The 15,225-nt window shown below is 42.8% G+C and overlaps 1 protein-coding gene across 1 annotated transcript in view; it reads right to left on the bottom strand.

Annotated features, from left to right (window-relative positions):
• The window catches only part of SCN4A (sodium voltage-gated channel alpha subunit 4), a 250,242-nt gene that overhangs the window by 43,785 nt on the left and 191,232 nt on the right, over nucleotides 1-15,225 (bottom strand). Inside the window, exons 16-18 of the mRNA XM_082272569.1 lie at nucleotides 9,385-9,831; nucleotides 7,660-7,783; nucleotides 2,985-3,139 (exon numbers count right to left, since the gene is read on the bottom strand). Of these exons, the coding sequence (XP_082128695.1) occupies nucleotides 2,985-3,139; nucleotides 7,660-7,783; nucleotides 9,385-9,831 (726 nt within the window). The remainder of the gene's footprint in view (nucleotides 1-2,984; nucleotides 3,140-7,659; nucleotides 7,784-9,384; nucleotides 9,832-15,225) is intronic.

The following is a 15,225-nucleotide window of genomic DNA, read 5'->3' on the forward strand; positions in this document are numbered from 1 at the left end:
CGGATAAACAGGGTCTCCCTAAAGCCAAATAATGCTGCATAGATAGTGGTGGTCTCTCTCTAATAAGCAATATGTATTAAAATCTTAGGAAGATTTTGCTCAAATGGTAGCTCCACTTTCATGGGAAATAAAAAAAATGAGCAAAAAAAAAAATAATAATAATCTAGCGTAAACAATTGCGACTCAAGTCATATTTTATTTGAAAGTTATTAAAAATTAGCTTTGTAATTTTCTGTAAATTGCAATGCAATATGGCAACCTGGAGGTGTTCTGTACACAGATTACATACAGAACTCCCCCCCCCCCCCCTGAAACATAATTTCCTGCTTGTCCCTGGCAACAAATATAGTTTTTGGTAAGATACGCTCAAAGGGAAATCCTGTCTAAAGGGATGCAGACATAGAGCCCTGCAGTTTCAGCAGCTGATAACTATAAAGTCACTCCCATACAGATTCACTCAACACATGGAAATAGACAAACAGCTATTTCTTCAGAACAACAAAAGGTAAGAATCTGTAACAAAATTCAAATCCCTGCAATGTACAGAGATCACCCAGAGGGGAATGTTTTTTTCTCAACAAAAGTGGTTATTCTTTAGAGCATTAAAATCCTGAGTCAAGAAGTGTGTTTACCTTCCTTTAGTTAACAAAATACATACGCAATAAATCTACATCGATGTTTAACCATTTGTTTCCTGCATTCATCCTACCCTACACAAATGTATTGATCCCAGCTGTCATCTGTTTTGAACCAAGCCCCCTTCTTTTCTCCTTTAACATGCTTCTTAAGCCCGAGGGAGCGATTCGTGAAAGGACCTGTATAATTATATATACCATTTAAAGTTTAACTGCATGTCCCTTATGATCCAAGATCTCCAAATGAGTACAGAATGTCTGTAGAAATAAAGTGATTGTAAAACGATCACCTTGTAAAACAACCCATTCAGTGTAAAATAGAAATTAAAGGTCAAACATTTGTGTATAGATAAAAAAACCTTCTAAGTATATTTTTTTCTCTTTTTTATAACTGATCACATTCCCACTGTTTTCAGCTGCATAAGAGCTGGGGGAGGAGAAACAGCAGTACACTGAGCTTTCCAGTGAATGGCTGTGCAGAGGAGGCATGTCAGGACAAGTCTAATTATTGGAGAAGAGTACACTGAGTTCCCAGCATAGCTAGAGAACTGACCGTAGTGTGTTCTCCTACTTAGTATGGTAAGTTTTTCATAGGAAAGCAGAGGGACTAGCAGGAACACCAGGGATTTCACATAAAGGAAGCAATACAAAGAGAACAGGATACTTTCTCATACAAGTACATGGTACAGCAGGCACATATCAGGAATATGAAGTGTTGGGGTAACAAAAACTTTAAATAGGCTCCAATAGTTCCTCACCACTGAACTGGGACTGGGAAAAGTACACAGGTCTGGAGATCTGACTTTGACTTCCCTAGCTTGTCTCAGGTCAGTGATGCAGACAATATTGAATCCGGAGACAGGGATTTTCAGAAGAAGGTCAACAAAGGCAGCCCACTACTTTTTGTTGCTCCTGCTTTTTCTTTAAAGTGTAAAATTATCAACTCTGTCAGCTTTGTTTGTCTTTTTTGCTGTCTCTTTATATTTTGTGCAATTGACACTAGGACTGAAAATACAAAATTTGAAGTTGTTGCTGGAATATCAATAAAGGGAAAATCTTCCACCAAGAACACTGTTTCCAGTGACACCTGTCTAATAGAGGATTTCTTTCATTTATAAAGATTTCCTTTGACTTTCTGACGTGTCAACAGGACAGCAAGTGAAGAGAAATGGGAGACGGCAAAACAAAAGTGACATGTGTTATAAACCTTTCCTCCTCAAACAAAAATGAAAAAAAGTTTTGGCTTTAACTATTATTACTTTCAGTTGCTTGTATAAAGTAAACATAGTGGTGAAAAAAGCACTTTTTTAAAACTTTTTTTGGCCCTACTTTTCCTTTGAATCACAGGAGTGCAGTTTGTTCTGCAAGCTAAAGCGCTGGATTGATCCTGACTTTACAGTCGTGATCCACCCAGCAGCATGGACCAGTAGCTGGTTCAGCCTCTCAGCGAGCCGCGGGGAGACTAAGCCAGCCGCTCTCGCCCCCTCCACAGCTCAGCGCTTCATTGAGCGCAGGAGAGACAGAGCGGAGAGCCGGGGATCGACAGCCGCGGATCTCTGAGCAGAGGGGAGAACTGAGCAATCAGCGATGTTTGACTGCTCACTTCTAAGTGTAGAGGCGGCAGGGGACATATGCAGCAGGGGATCTTTTTGGGAAACCAATACTTCTCTTTTACCTGATTTCTTTACTATGCAGCACCTTCTTTGTTTTGTTTTCATTTTATTTTTGCTGTTGTTAAAGTCCAACTCCAGGCTCACTCCTACTATTTTTTACGTTTTTTTTTTTTTTTTTTTATATATACTTCACTTTTCCACATACTTGAAGGCCAGTCACGTTATACCCAGATGGTATTTGTTCCATAATCATATAGAGAATGGCACCGAGGTGATGGATACACTGTAAGCGCAAGGTGCTATATTGACACTCCCCCCCTCCTCGGGGGTGGGTTCAAGACGTTCTGCAATTATAGCATGTCCTCAGCATTCAAACTAGAAGACTGAGGACATCTAGTGGGCAAAAGGAATTACTTTGTGGGATAGCATCCATTGGGGGGTAAGTATTGCAACCTGAGTTCTCTCTTTATTTAAAACCTTGCTGGGGGTCTATTTAAAAATGTGCAAGGAGTTGAAGGCATTTATGCCATTGTTAATGAAATAATCATCAAAAGATTCTTTGTCTGCATGACTAATGTTGTGGTAAGGACACATCTTTTGCCTAAGTATTTAGTGGTAAAAGGATGGCATTTTTTTTTGTCTTAGAAAGTTGGGAGGTATGAGGTTAGTACATGTCTTATGATCTACAGTATTTTGTGTTTGGCAATAGACCAGTTGCATGCAGCTTTTCATTTACCAGAGCTCCACTGCTGAGCAGGATCATGAAGATGATAAATGTTTCAAACCAGTTGTGCTCAACAATCTTGAAACAGGTTTTCCGAATGTTCCACCAAAGTTTTCCTTTGTCCGTTTTGATATCAACGTATAGACATGGACATCTTTTCACACAAGCTGTTATGTATAAAAAAAAATAAAAAATACATAAACAAGAAAATAATGTATTTTAAAGGTGGAAAGTTTAAATACATTACATCTCACATCTCTTGTGTGTACGAGCAGCCACTGTAAGTAAAACATTGCATGTCAGGCCCTTCCTGGGTGATAAAGCAATCAGTGCTTTTAGATCAATATATATGTAAGGGGGGGACCTTGTAATTTAGTGCATCAGCCTACTGCCCATTCATAGGTTCGGGAGGGACAAGACCTGTTATGTGATGGCACTGACCAATCAGAATTCATCTGTTCAGCCCTGGAAGCACTGACAGAGAATAGAGGACAGTGGGGGGTTTCAAATCCCTGGACCTCTGGAGCAGTTGCGGGGTTGCTGATAGCTCGGCAACTCCGAAAGTAAGTAAAGTGGGTATCGAGGGGGGGAGGGGGTAGGGGCTTGAATTAATACTTTAACTGCAGCAGAGAAAGAACTGGATTTTTGTCTTACTGTAAAATCCTTTTCTCTGATGTTTATTGACGGACACAGCTTCATATCTTCATTTGACAGATGGGTTATGCTGCTCTTCCTAGGAGTAGGACACTAGGCAGACAAAGGGTTAACAAAGCTTAACTACGCCTATAGGTCAGTCCCAGGTGGTATATTCCCACTTCCTGCTCTAGGATCTCAGGATCTCCGGGGGGCCTGTGTCAGTCAATGAACATTAGAGAAAAGGATTTTCCAGTAAGACAAAAATCCAGTTTTCTCTTTCGTTCATTGACGGACACAGCTTCATATCTTCATTTAACAGATGGGACGTCACAAAGCAATATCAGCATAAGGGGTGGGAAAAAAAAAACAGCAATAAACTAATTTCCAACAAGGGCTATACTTCGCCATTCAGAAACAACTGGAGCTCACCTACCAGAAAAAAAAAAAAATACCCTCAAGAGACAGAAGTCCCTGCCACAGCGGTCTGCAGAACTTTGCAGCCAAAGACAGCTTCTGCAGATGCAAAAATATCGCTGCTTTGCAAACCTGGACCACTGACGCCGGATGTCAGAAGGCCCAGGAGGCACTAAGCGCCCTTGTGGAATGCGCCTTAACAGGGGAGGAGGATCCTGACCCTTAATTGAATAGGCCTGCACCACCATTTGCCTGATCTATCTGGAAATGTTTGCAGTAGGTGCAGCCTGCCCCTTAGGAGGACCGTCTGTAAAAATAAACAAGTAATCTGATTTCTGAATAGGCTCAGTCGCAATCCAGTACACCCTGATGGCCCGGACCACATCCAAAGAATGCAAAACAACCTCTTTTGGGTGCTTTGGCTTAGGATATAACAAAGGCAACACAATGTACTCATTCAAGTGGAACCCCCGAAACGACCTTAGAAAGGAACTACTGACAGGGGTGAAGCACCACTTTGTCCCTGTGAACCACCAGGTAAGGTGACCTACAGGACAATGCAGCCAGCTCCGAGACTGCGTGTAGAAGTGATAGCCACCAAGAAAGCCACTTTCTGTGATAAGGTATATAGAGGAATTGGCGGCTGAGCCTGCGGGCGAGCAAATTACATGAGGCAGTTACACAGCCAGGGGGCCTTGTAGAGACCCCCCTCAGCACGCAACACCCCCAATGTAGACATCCGGCCGCTCAGCAACTCGGAGTGATCCAGATGTGACTCGATTTTTTAACCCCACCTAACAGTCACAGCTCATCTCACCTCACTGAGGTGACATTTTCCACTAAAAAAAGTTAAAGTCACCAGTACACTCCACGGGAGTAGGGTAGGGAGAGCCCATGCAGAGGGAACCCTGCTGATGAGGGGGAAAAGGCAAGGGTGGGTGGGAAGGGCTCCTGGGAGACCTACCACCCTGGGAGGGTCCAGCGTTCACTCAAACTTACCGAGGGAGAGGGGGGCACTACTCACCATACCATTGGAACCTAGCGGGGGTCACTCCAGGCAGGTCACCTCCCCATCTCGGAACGGGGGCACTGTGGGCCAGAGGAAAGCTGTGACTCCGGCTGCGACTAGGTCGTGTGTGTCCTAGCGAGGTGTCCCACTCGCAATCCTGTCCCTCAAGTGGGACCATGTAGCGGCCAACCTAGCACGGAGCTGAGGTCTGTATGCGCTCACTGGGATGACTGTAAGGATCTAAGATATCCAGAGTGTCACGCAGTCCGGCAGTTGATTGTAGTTCTCACAGGAACAAACTTGATTGTAGAAGAAAAAAACAACAAAAAGGGGAAAAAAAAGTTCAGCTTAAAAAAGGAAAAAAAGCCAGGACCAGAGATCCCAGCAAGGAGCTAGGTCCTTACTCCTGATTAGGCAGAAAAAACCTGAGATCCTATAGCAGGAAGTGGGAGTATACAACCTGGGACTGCCCTATAGGCGTAGATAGGCTTTGTTAATGCTTTTCCGCCTAGGGTCCTACTCCTTGGAAGAGCAGCATAACCCATCTGTCAAATGAAGATATGAAGCTGTATCCGTCAATGAACGAAAGAGAAATCAAGTTTTCTGCCAGTCAGGGCAGTACTGTATGGCAGAGATGTAAAGCTCAGGACTGAATGGACAGAAATACAAATCCTTTGGCACACCAAACCGTGAACCTCCTACTCGTATGTATTTGATCTTTGCTTTTTATCGTTTTCCTGGAGTTTCATTTTAACAAGGAATAAAGAAATCCCTGTATATAGATTTCATCAACAATTTTTAGATAATGTGCAATAGATCTTGTCCTGATATGCTACCAAATATACAGGTACATTATTCAAAAACTATAAGTCCCAAGAGAAACATGTTTTACAGTTCTGTGAACTCTTTTGAATTAATTCTGAAAACAAAAAAAAGTTGAAGAAAAAAGGTGCGGAGTTGTTAGTTTCTCTTCTCTTTTTTTCAAGAGATAATGTTCGCAAGTTCACTGATGCGTATTTAAACACCTTTACTAGCTTATCTGCAACAAATATGAGATACTGTATCATTTGTATTAAGCTGTACATTCAGCAGATGCAAAGCCCTCCATGTAATATATACACATATATATATATATATATATATATATATATATATATATATATATATTCAGTCTCTAACACTATTTTAAAATGGATTTTCAGTTTAGTTGGAATCCTGTGGCTTTGGCACCCCCATCTTTGTAGTAACACTGAGAAGTTCCTTCCTAGCTACAACATCCATCTTGTACAAATAGTACAACTCCCCTGTGTGCATAGCTGTGATGTCTGACAAGCAGGAGGGGATCCTAGAGTTGTTAATCTGCCAGGACCCTGTTTGGTCTTAATCCAACCCTGCTGAGACGTCTGCTGAGGACAAAAACAAGAAAGCTGAATTTATACATTTAGAGTACCTTTATTTCCACCTCCTACCAGCAAATGGCAGTGCTGGATACTTTTGGAATCACAGCTTTGGTTTACACAAAAAAGGGTTTTTATGTTTTATGTTTGTTTTTTTTTTTTAAGATATTTTAGTTATAAATTATATTTTGACAACAGAGAGAGCTCAACAAAATTCAAGACAGCTTGTTAAACATGGTCCCTATATTTTTTGCAACGTAGGCTGGTTGCACAAAGGATGTCTAGCACCTGTGCATCCCATGTTAGTGTTTTAGGTCAACCGGGAAGAATAGATAGAGTCCAGCCCAGCTGGACTGCAACCAGACGGGCTGAAAACTGTACCAAGTAGTACTCACATTTAGGGGCCTATCTGTTAAGGGACAAATGCTTGAAATGCAGAAAACCTGCCTTCTGGGCATTTTTACTGAATGCAGGGAGTACGAGTACCACTTGATACAGCATTCAGCTGCAATGTAGTTAAGCCTGCCTTAGATTCTGACAGGCTGCAAACAGGGGGACCGAACGCTGCATCTGTGCCTCCTGGGCACCCCAAAATGCTGGTTGGGACTTGCAGGTGTTAGACACCCAATGTGCAAGGGACCTATGATGGGAAAGCTCTAGTAAAAAATATTTGTTTATAATAACGCATTGTTCAATAGTGACTTTGGATCCAATGTTGATGTGTCTTTAAATTTTAGTAAGATTACCATAGAATTGGCACAGAACAGCAGAGGTTTTAGCAGTACAACAGAACCTTGTTAAGGTTAAAAGAGGAACTTCACCCTCCCTGACAAATACACACACCCGGTTTTGCAGCGTTGTTCTCACTTCACATACTCACCTGCCCACTGGATCCAGCGGTGACCTGCAGCTCAGGTGCAACTGCCAACGCTTGTGCTGCTATCTTGGTCCCCTCCTCAAGGTTCAGGCAACTAGCCCATGACAAAGTGTACAATATCCAACCAGCCAGCGACTGGTCTGTGTCCTTCTCCTAAATCTTCCTGGGATAGTTAATGTAGATATCCCAGAAGGCTGTGAGAGCAGGACACGCATTCTCTAGAAAAAATAATATTCGCCATTTTTTACTGCAGGTGGGGGTGGAGGCGTAGTACAGGGAGGAACAGTGCCGATCTGGTTTAAACACCATGTATTTCAGCACATCTGATAATATAATTATTCACTTTCCACATACGTTCTGTAAAGCATTCCTGTGGTCCATCCTCTTCTTTATGTTCTAGGGCCTCTTCCTCTTCCTCAGGCTCCGGAGGCTTATAATCCACTGTGCTGCACATTGAGGAACCATCATCAAACTTCCGCTATAGCAAAATGGAGAATAATTAAAGATATAAGTGGTCAATATTAGTATATCAATAGTATTTTGATATTAAAAAAACAAACAAAACAAGTTGTTTTCACCCAATGAACTCTAAGTTGACTTTATTTTTTGCAATATGGGTGGGGTTAAAATTTTTTCTTAATCTTAGGCATACAAATTTAGAGAAACAGAACCAGCCATAGCAGTTTTTTTTTTCTTTCCATATCAAAGTCATACAAATACCCCAAAATACTTTCAGGACAATATGGTGGAAAGGCTTTCCCGTAGCCTAGAACAACTAGAGGACAATCCCTACAAACATGATTGGTAGTCAGAGACTATGTAACTTAGGCTAATCAGACTATGAGACTATATGATTAAGGCTGTCTAGGGAACATTATTTTTTTTTCTTTATTTATAATGAACATCTTTACGTTGTTCTAAAGTCACAAGGTTTTAACCCTAATGCTTTAGCTGCATTAAGGAAAAAAGATGTACCTGAGTCCTGTATCGATAGCAGCGAGAGCCATTGGCGTGTGTCTGTGTGGATGCACACAGCCCAGTTCGGGAGCACGCCTGCACATGTACCCCAAAGCAAGTGGGGGACCCCAGAAGAGGAGGTAAGGGCGGGCTCTGTGTAATACCGATGCAAGTAAGTATAAACCTTTTTTATGTTTTGTAAAAAGAAAAAAGGGAGCTTTACCTATCACTTTCATTTTTTGGAAAAGTTGTCTTTTATGGACCCCCACCCCAGTCCCCACTTACTGGATTTCCCATGGGTAAACACACTAGACACCTGGCCATCACACCTACCTATTTCCAAAAGTAAGTGTATCTTCCTCCAAATGATTGAGTTCAGGTGTTTTCATTGTGAATGCCACAGCATACAGAGACATTTAATACAATTATGTGCTTTAAATATTATAGAACAGTTTGGGGAAGGCCCTTTTAGTGCTGTGCACAAAGCCAGCTCCATAAAAAAGGTTGGACAAATTCATTGGGCAGGTTTCTGACTGGCTTGCACACTGACCTCAACCCTTTGAGACACTTTTAAAATCAATTGGAATGCTGACTGCGAGCCAGATCTCTTCTGTGTCCAACACAACACATGCTCCTCTAGCTAATGGGCAAAAATTCCCACACACACTCAAAAATCTTGTGGAAAAACTTTCCAGAAGATGGGGATCAACTTCATATAATTGTCTATGGTTTTGGCATAGGATGTCCAACAAGCCTTAATAAGCATGGTGGTAAATTGTCCATAAATCTTTGATAATATATCATACCTGCAGCCTCACACCCAAGATCTTCACTGTGTGGCCTGCATCTGTTAATCATGCATGCTGCATTCAATGAATGGGTCCATACTTCTAATCCAAATGGTACACAACTATCAATGGGAATAAACTGGAGCCACAATGCATGCAAGACATGTGTAGGGCCCATTTGGGACTGTAAAACCAGGTAGGGTAACACAGTGAAGATTATAGGAGAGGTGAAACTGCACGGATTCATACACTGGGAAGTCACTCAGTGGAAAGAAGTGTTGGCGGATTGGGGTTACATAAAGGACAGTTTTAGTAAAAGATTCAGGTGTTGTACCCTTGGTTGTATGGTCCCCTCCTCAATCTCTGACTGAGTGCTGATGTCATCTGTGTCCGGAATATCCAGGTCAGACTCTTCAGAAGCGATGGGCACCTCTATTCTGTAATGTGGGTTATTAATCAAATTAATGTGGTCCAGTTCAGTCATGATGTAGCGAGGTTTTTTCACTAAACCATCAAAAACTGGGCTTTCTGACTTGGGCTCTTCATTTGTCTCAACATGATTTAAAGCTATGCTTTCCTTGTTAGCTTCTTCATCCTCTGCCTCATCCTTCTTCTTCTTAGAGTGCAGTATAGAAAAAGCAGTTTTCTTCACAAAGTCTATGCCTCTGGTGATTCTCCCGATAGCAATCTGTAGGTTATTCATTTCTCCATCATCATCAGAAGCAGATAGGTTGTCAGCGCTGAAGGAGCTCAGCAACAAGGCCAAGAAGAGGTTAAGCACCTATAAATAGTATATTATGCAGGCATCATTATATGCGGTTATTGGCAGTATGGTTATATAGTGTAAACATCTAATAAAACCAACAGCGTACAGTGAGTAATAGACTAGACATGTGGGAAGCAAAGGTTCTGTACAATACAATCAAATGTTTATTCCATCTCATCCTATGCTAAAAACACAACTGGATACTCTTATTCTTCAGTTTCCTTTTCTGCAGAAGGAGCAAAAATATCCCACTTTACCAGGAGGTGTAACTGTGGGTGAAATGTGGAATTCTTGCTCCTAAGAAGAAAATCAAGCACCTGCCTACTGAAGGAATATTTTCTTAAGGCCCCTTTTACACATGAGGACCGTTCATTTTATCAGTACAGTCACGTTTTTTTTCAAAGAAAAAACAGATGAATTTCACATCAGTTTTGCATCAGTGATGCAATGATGCAAAAACTGATTGTTTGTTCATTTACATCCATTTTTCACAGAAGAAAAATAGGGCTTTGATCCATTCCAAAATATGGATGTTAATGGATGCGGATGTAAACTGATGTAAAGGAATGATCATCCATTTACATCAGTTTTTTCCATAGAGATGCATTGAAGTCCGTTTTTTTATCCATCAACGAATGAAAAACAGACAAACGGTCTGCATGTGTGAAAGGGTCCTAACACTCAAAAGTGTCACAAGCAAATACCAGAGGAAACGGGTGGTTCAGATGTAACAAGAAGACTCCAATAAAGAGGACAATGACCCGTGGCCCAATGAGCTGTCTGTAGTTTATGTGATCTGCTTTAAGAGCATGTGTATTAACCCCTCAATTACCTGTTCCCAGCAATAACCCCTTAGCACCCAGTCTAGATGTGTTAACCCCTCAGTATTATTGTACCAGCAATAACCCCTTAGCACCCAGTCTAGATGTGTTAACCCCTCAGTATTATTGTACCAGCAAAAACCCCTTAGCACCCAGTCTAGATGTGTTAACCCCTCAGTATTATTGTACCAGCAATAACCCCTTAGCACCCAGTCTAGATGTGTTAACTCCTCAGTAGTATTGTACCAGCAATAAACCCTTAGCACCCAGTCTAGATGTGTTAACTCCTCAGTAGTATTGTACCAGCAATAACCCCTGAGCACCCAGTCTAGATGTGTTAACCCCTCAGTATTATTGTACCAGCAATAACCCCTTAGCACCCAGTCTAGATGTGTTAACTCCTCAGTAGTATTGTACCAGCAATAAACCCTTAGCACCCAGTCTAGATGTGTTAACCCCTCAGTATTATTGTACCAGCAATAAACCCTTAGCACCCAGTCTAGATATGTTAACCCATCAGTATTATTGTACCAGCAATAACCCCTTAGCACCCAGTCTAGATGTGTTAACCCCTCAGCGCCATTTCTCTGCACATATGTGATAACACCTCAATACCCAGTCCTCAATCTATGTGCATTATTTCTTAAGCACCCAGTGCCAAGCTCATGTAGGTTTAGTACCCAATGTGTGTGCTTTACGCTCTCACTACCTCTTTTTAATGCCTGTGTGTATTAATTTCTCTCTGTGTAAAAACCCATCCATGCCCAGAGCATATGCGTTAACCTCTCAGCACCAAGTCTCCAGTGCAGGTGTGATTTTTCCTCAAAGTTTTTAAGTGAGCCGTGCCAAATATTAGTCTCTTCTTTAATGACTCTAGTTCAGTGGAAATGTCAGCTCCCCTGCCCAGTTTCCTGTTAAACAGTCCCCAGCAACAAAGCCCTGCCCCATCGATATGTCCCCAGCACTACCTTTACTGTTCCTGGACTCAGGGCCGGTGCTAGACTATTTTATGCCCTAGGCAAGACCAGCTACTTGCGCCCCCCCCCCACACAAAAAAGGGAAGTGGTTAAAAACTCCTTCATGTCATACCCAGTGACCCTGATCTGATGGTTCCTCCATGTTATGCTTTCATACCCAGTGACCCCCCATATTCCTCCATGTCACACTCGGGGACCCTAATGTCCCTCCGTTTCACACCCAGGGACTTTGATGTTTTTCCATGTCACACCCTTGGACCCCAATATTCCTTCATGTCATGCTGCCATACCCACTGACCCTGATGTTCCTCCATGTCACACCCAGGGACCCCCGTGTTCCTCCATGTCATGCTGTCATACTCAGTGACCCCATTGTTCCTCTATGTCAGACCCTGATGTTTTTCTATGTCACAGTTGGGGACCCTGATGTTCCTCCGTGTCACACTTGGGGACCCCATTCCCCCATGGCACACCCAGGGACCCCAATTCCTCATGGCACACCTGGTGACCCCGAACTCCTGTTACACCCCGTGACCCCTATCCTCCATGTCACACCTGGTGACTCTGATTCCCCATGGCACACCTGGTGACCCCGATTCCCTTTCATACCAGGGATGCTCCATGTAACACCCAGGGACCCCGATCCCCTGTTCTGGGGACACTAACTGAGCGTTATGAAGAGAGTGGCCCGCACTCTGCCCTCCTTCACTGTGATCCTGCTGATTCCTTCTCCCAGGACGCTCCTCTCCTGGACCACAGTGCTCACCACAGCTCCAACCGTCTCCTGGTGGAGGGAAAAGCAGTAGTCAGAGAGCTCCGCATGTCCTTCATCACCAACCTCCTCAGGCCTATCCGGTGCCTCATCGCTTCTGCCCCAGTAAAGTTTCCGCCCTCCAGTGCCGAGCTCCGGCTCAGATTCAGCTCTCCTCCGCTCCCTGCTTAATACCAACCCAGGGAAATGAACGGCTGCCTACCAGCTCAGTGCGGAGAGTCACTTCCTCCCTGGGGTTAAGGCCGTTCAGCTCCAGCTGAAGAGGATCATCATGCAGGCAGCACTCTGGTGGGCTCCATTCCTGCCTCTTGGGGCCCCTCCAACAGTGGTGGAAAGCCAGGGCCTGATAGTTCCGCCACTGCCCAAGACACCTGGCATCTTTCTCTGTCCCTTCTTCCTCCCCTACCGCCACCTCTCCCCTCAGCACACAATAATCATTCATGATGGAGAGAGAGTGCCAACTCCTGGCTGCGCCCCTAGGTGGCAATGCACCCTAGGCGGCTGCCTAGTTTGCCTAGTGGAAGCACCGGCCCTGCCTGGACTAAATGAAACAGTCCCTGCTAATTACATTTTGGTGTCTCCTTTTCAATCTAGTTGTCCACAATTCCACTGACATACTACTGTTTCAGTATCCCACCACCTTCACAATCTGCAATGCTGCTAACTTTAACCTCTATCCCACCTCTGTAAAACCCTCTGTGTTAAGAGCATGGCTCCCATGCCCTTGTCACACCCATTCTCACTCTTTTCCTGCACATTCTTTACCACCATCACAACCCAAAAATCTCTCCGGCACATACTGCCTGCTGCCATACATCGTGCATTCTCCTCCTCCATATATTGCCCCATCATACCCTTCAAACTCCTCTCCCGCACATATTACCTCCCATCATACAATGCACAGTCCTTTTTCTGTATACACTGTCTGTTATACCCTTTATACTACTCTCCTGCGCATACGGTTTGCTCTCATGCCCTCTGCACTCTTATACATACGACCCCTGTTATACCCTCTGTACTCCTCTCCTGCACACACCCTCCATACTCCTCTATAGTATGTAGTGCTCTCTGTCATTTCTGCCGCACTCCTCTCCTGCATATATGGCTTTTTGTTATGCCCCCTGCACTCCTCAGCCGAACATACTGCCTGCTGTGAAACCTTCCAATCCACACTACTCCCCTGCATATGCTGCCCGCTAAGACACTTCTGTGCCATTGGCAGTACATTTTTTTATTATAAATCTCACCCGTGCTTCTGCTCCAGCATTGTAGTTTATACAGTTACTCATGTGTCAGTATTCTATCCGAAATATACTAGCTCTCTGTATCTCTAAAATCACATTAGCGTCACTTCTGTTATACAGGTACACATACAGTCCATTTATTCATTTATTAAATTCAATGAGTTCTCATCTAATAATCCGAGATGCTTAAGACTCCCTTAATTTATGCCTATACCAAGATTGGTCATAAAATACAAATCAAAATAGATTGTGAACCTCATGCAGGCGTTGCTGACCCAGCATGTACAAGAAGCCATAAGCAGGAGTTGTTGGACACTGGGGACATGTTTCAGGAGACAGACTAGGGTCACATTATAAGACTTTGCTAAAGGTCACTACTATTAAAGCCCTGTTACAACTAACTGCTCCTACATTTTTGCACCCAATGTGATACTCTTGTATAACATTTAATATTTTTTAGAAAGATCAATTACACTGGTCTACAAATTTTGGGAAATTATCGACCCCCGAGATAAAATGTGCTAATTCTTACATATTTAGGTTAGAAAACAGGGGATAAAAGGGGCTGCTTGACTAAAGTTTTCAAGATTTTTCACAATAAAGCTTTACACACACAGGCGAGTATATTTGCCTACAAGGGAGGGAGGTGTCTGATGATCATGATGCCTTGTAACTTCTCTACAAAGTACGATAGAACAATGAAAATGGTACCACATGGAAGTGTATAAATTTGTCTTCACTTAGAGACTAAAGAATATTACCTAACTGTAATTTGTTGTTCTTTTATTGCAAGGTACATTTGTCTTGGTCAGATCTACGCATCATAGAGTTACATCTGGTGGCTTGTGATAGTGTCATTGCCTAACATTTCTAAATAACAGTTGCGTTACATTTTCCCTCATAAGCTAAGATGTCTTGATAACTTCTGCTACATTTGTGGTGAGGTTACATTTGCATCTCAAAAGTGCAGTATGACGGCAGTGGTAGAAAAGGCATACCACCTAAATTTTGGATGCAAAATAGGGGATCAGGACAAGAGTTGGACCCCTCATTATTGTTGCATTACATGTGCAACTTATTTGTGTCGTTGGCTAAACAAGTAGAAAAAGTCCATGCCTTTCGTAGTCCCAATGGTGTGGAGGGAGCATGTAAATGTTACATGAAAAAACAAAAAATGAATGGAAAGTTATGTATCAATAATAAGATAAATGTATGATGATTGCTGTGGCACTATTCTTACTGCTATATCTCATTTTGCAGAACAGTTAAGAGCATAATTGCACATTGTCGTCGTAATTATTGATGCAGCATTGCCCCCTAGAGGACTGCTGGATGTCACACTTTCTGGATTCCCCTGGGTTACCCGTAGCAACTGCTTGCAGAAACATATTACTTTAAGTACTCGGCTCAGTCAATGATCAGTCCAGGGGATGTTGTTTTGTAGTTTTATTTAGAACTGGGATAGGAGAAGGGATGAGTGGGATACTCCAACTAGTAACTATTCACAGTATTAAGGATATTTGACTTGAGGATGCGGCAAGGCCGCTGCTTCATTCTGCCACTGGAATGAAGGTAATTTATGTGTTCCTACTTGT

The sequence above is a fragment of the Pelophylax lessonae genome (assembly GCF_965119305.1).
Source record: "Pelophylax lessonae genome assembly, chromosome: 11".
Taxonomy (NCBI): Eukaryota; Metazoa; Chordata; class Amphibia; order Anura; family Ranidae; genus Pelophylax; species Pelophylax lessonae.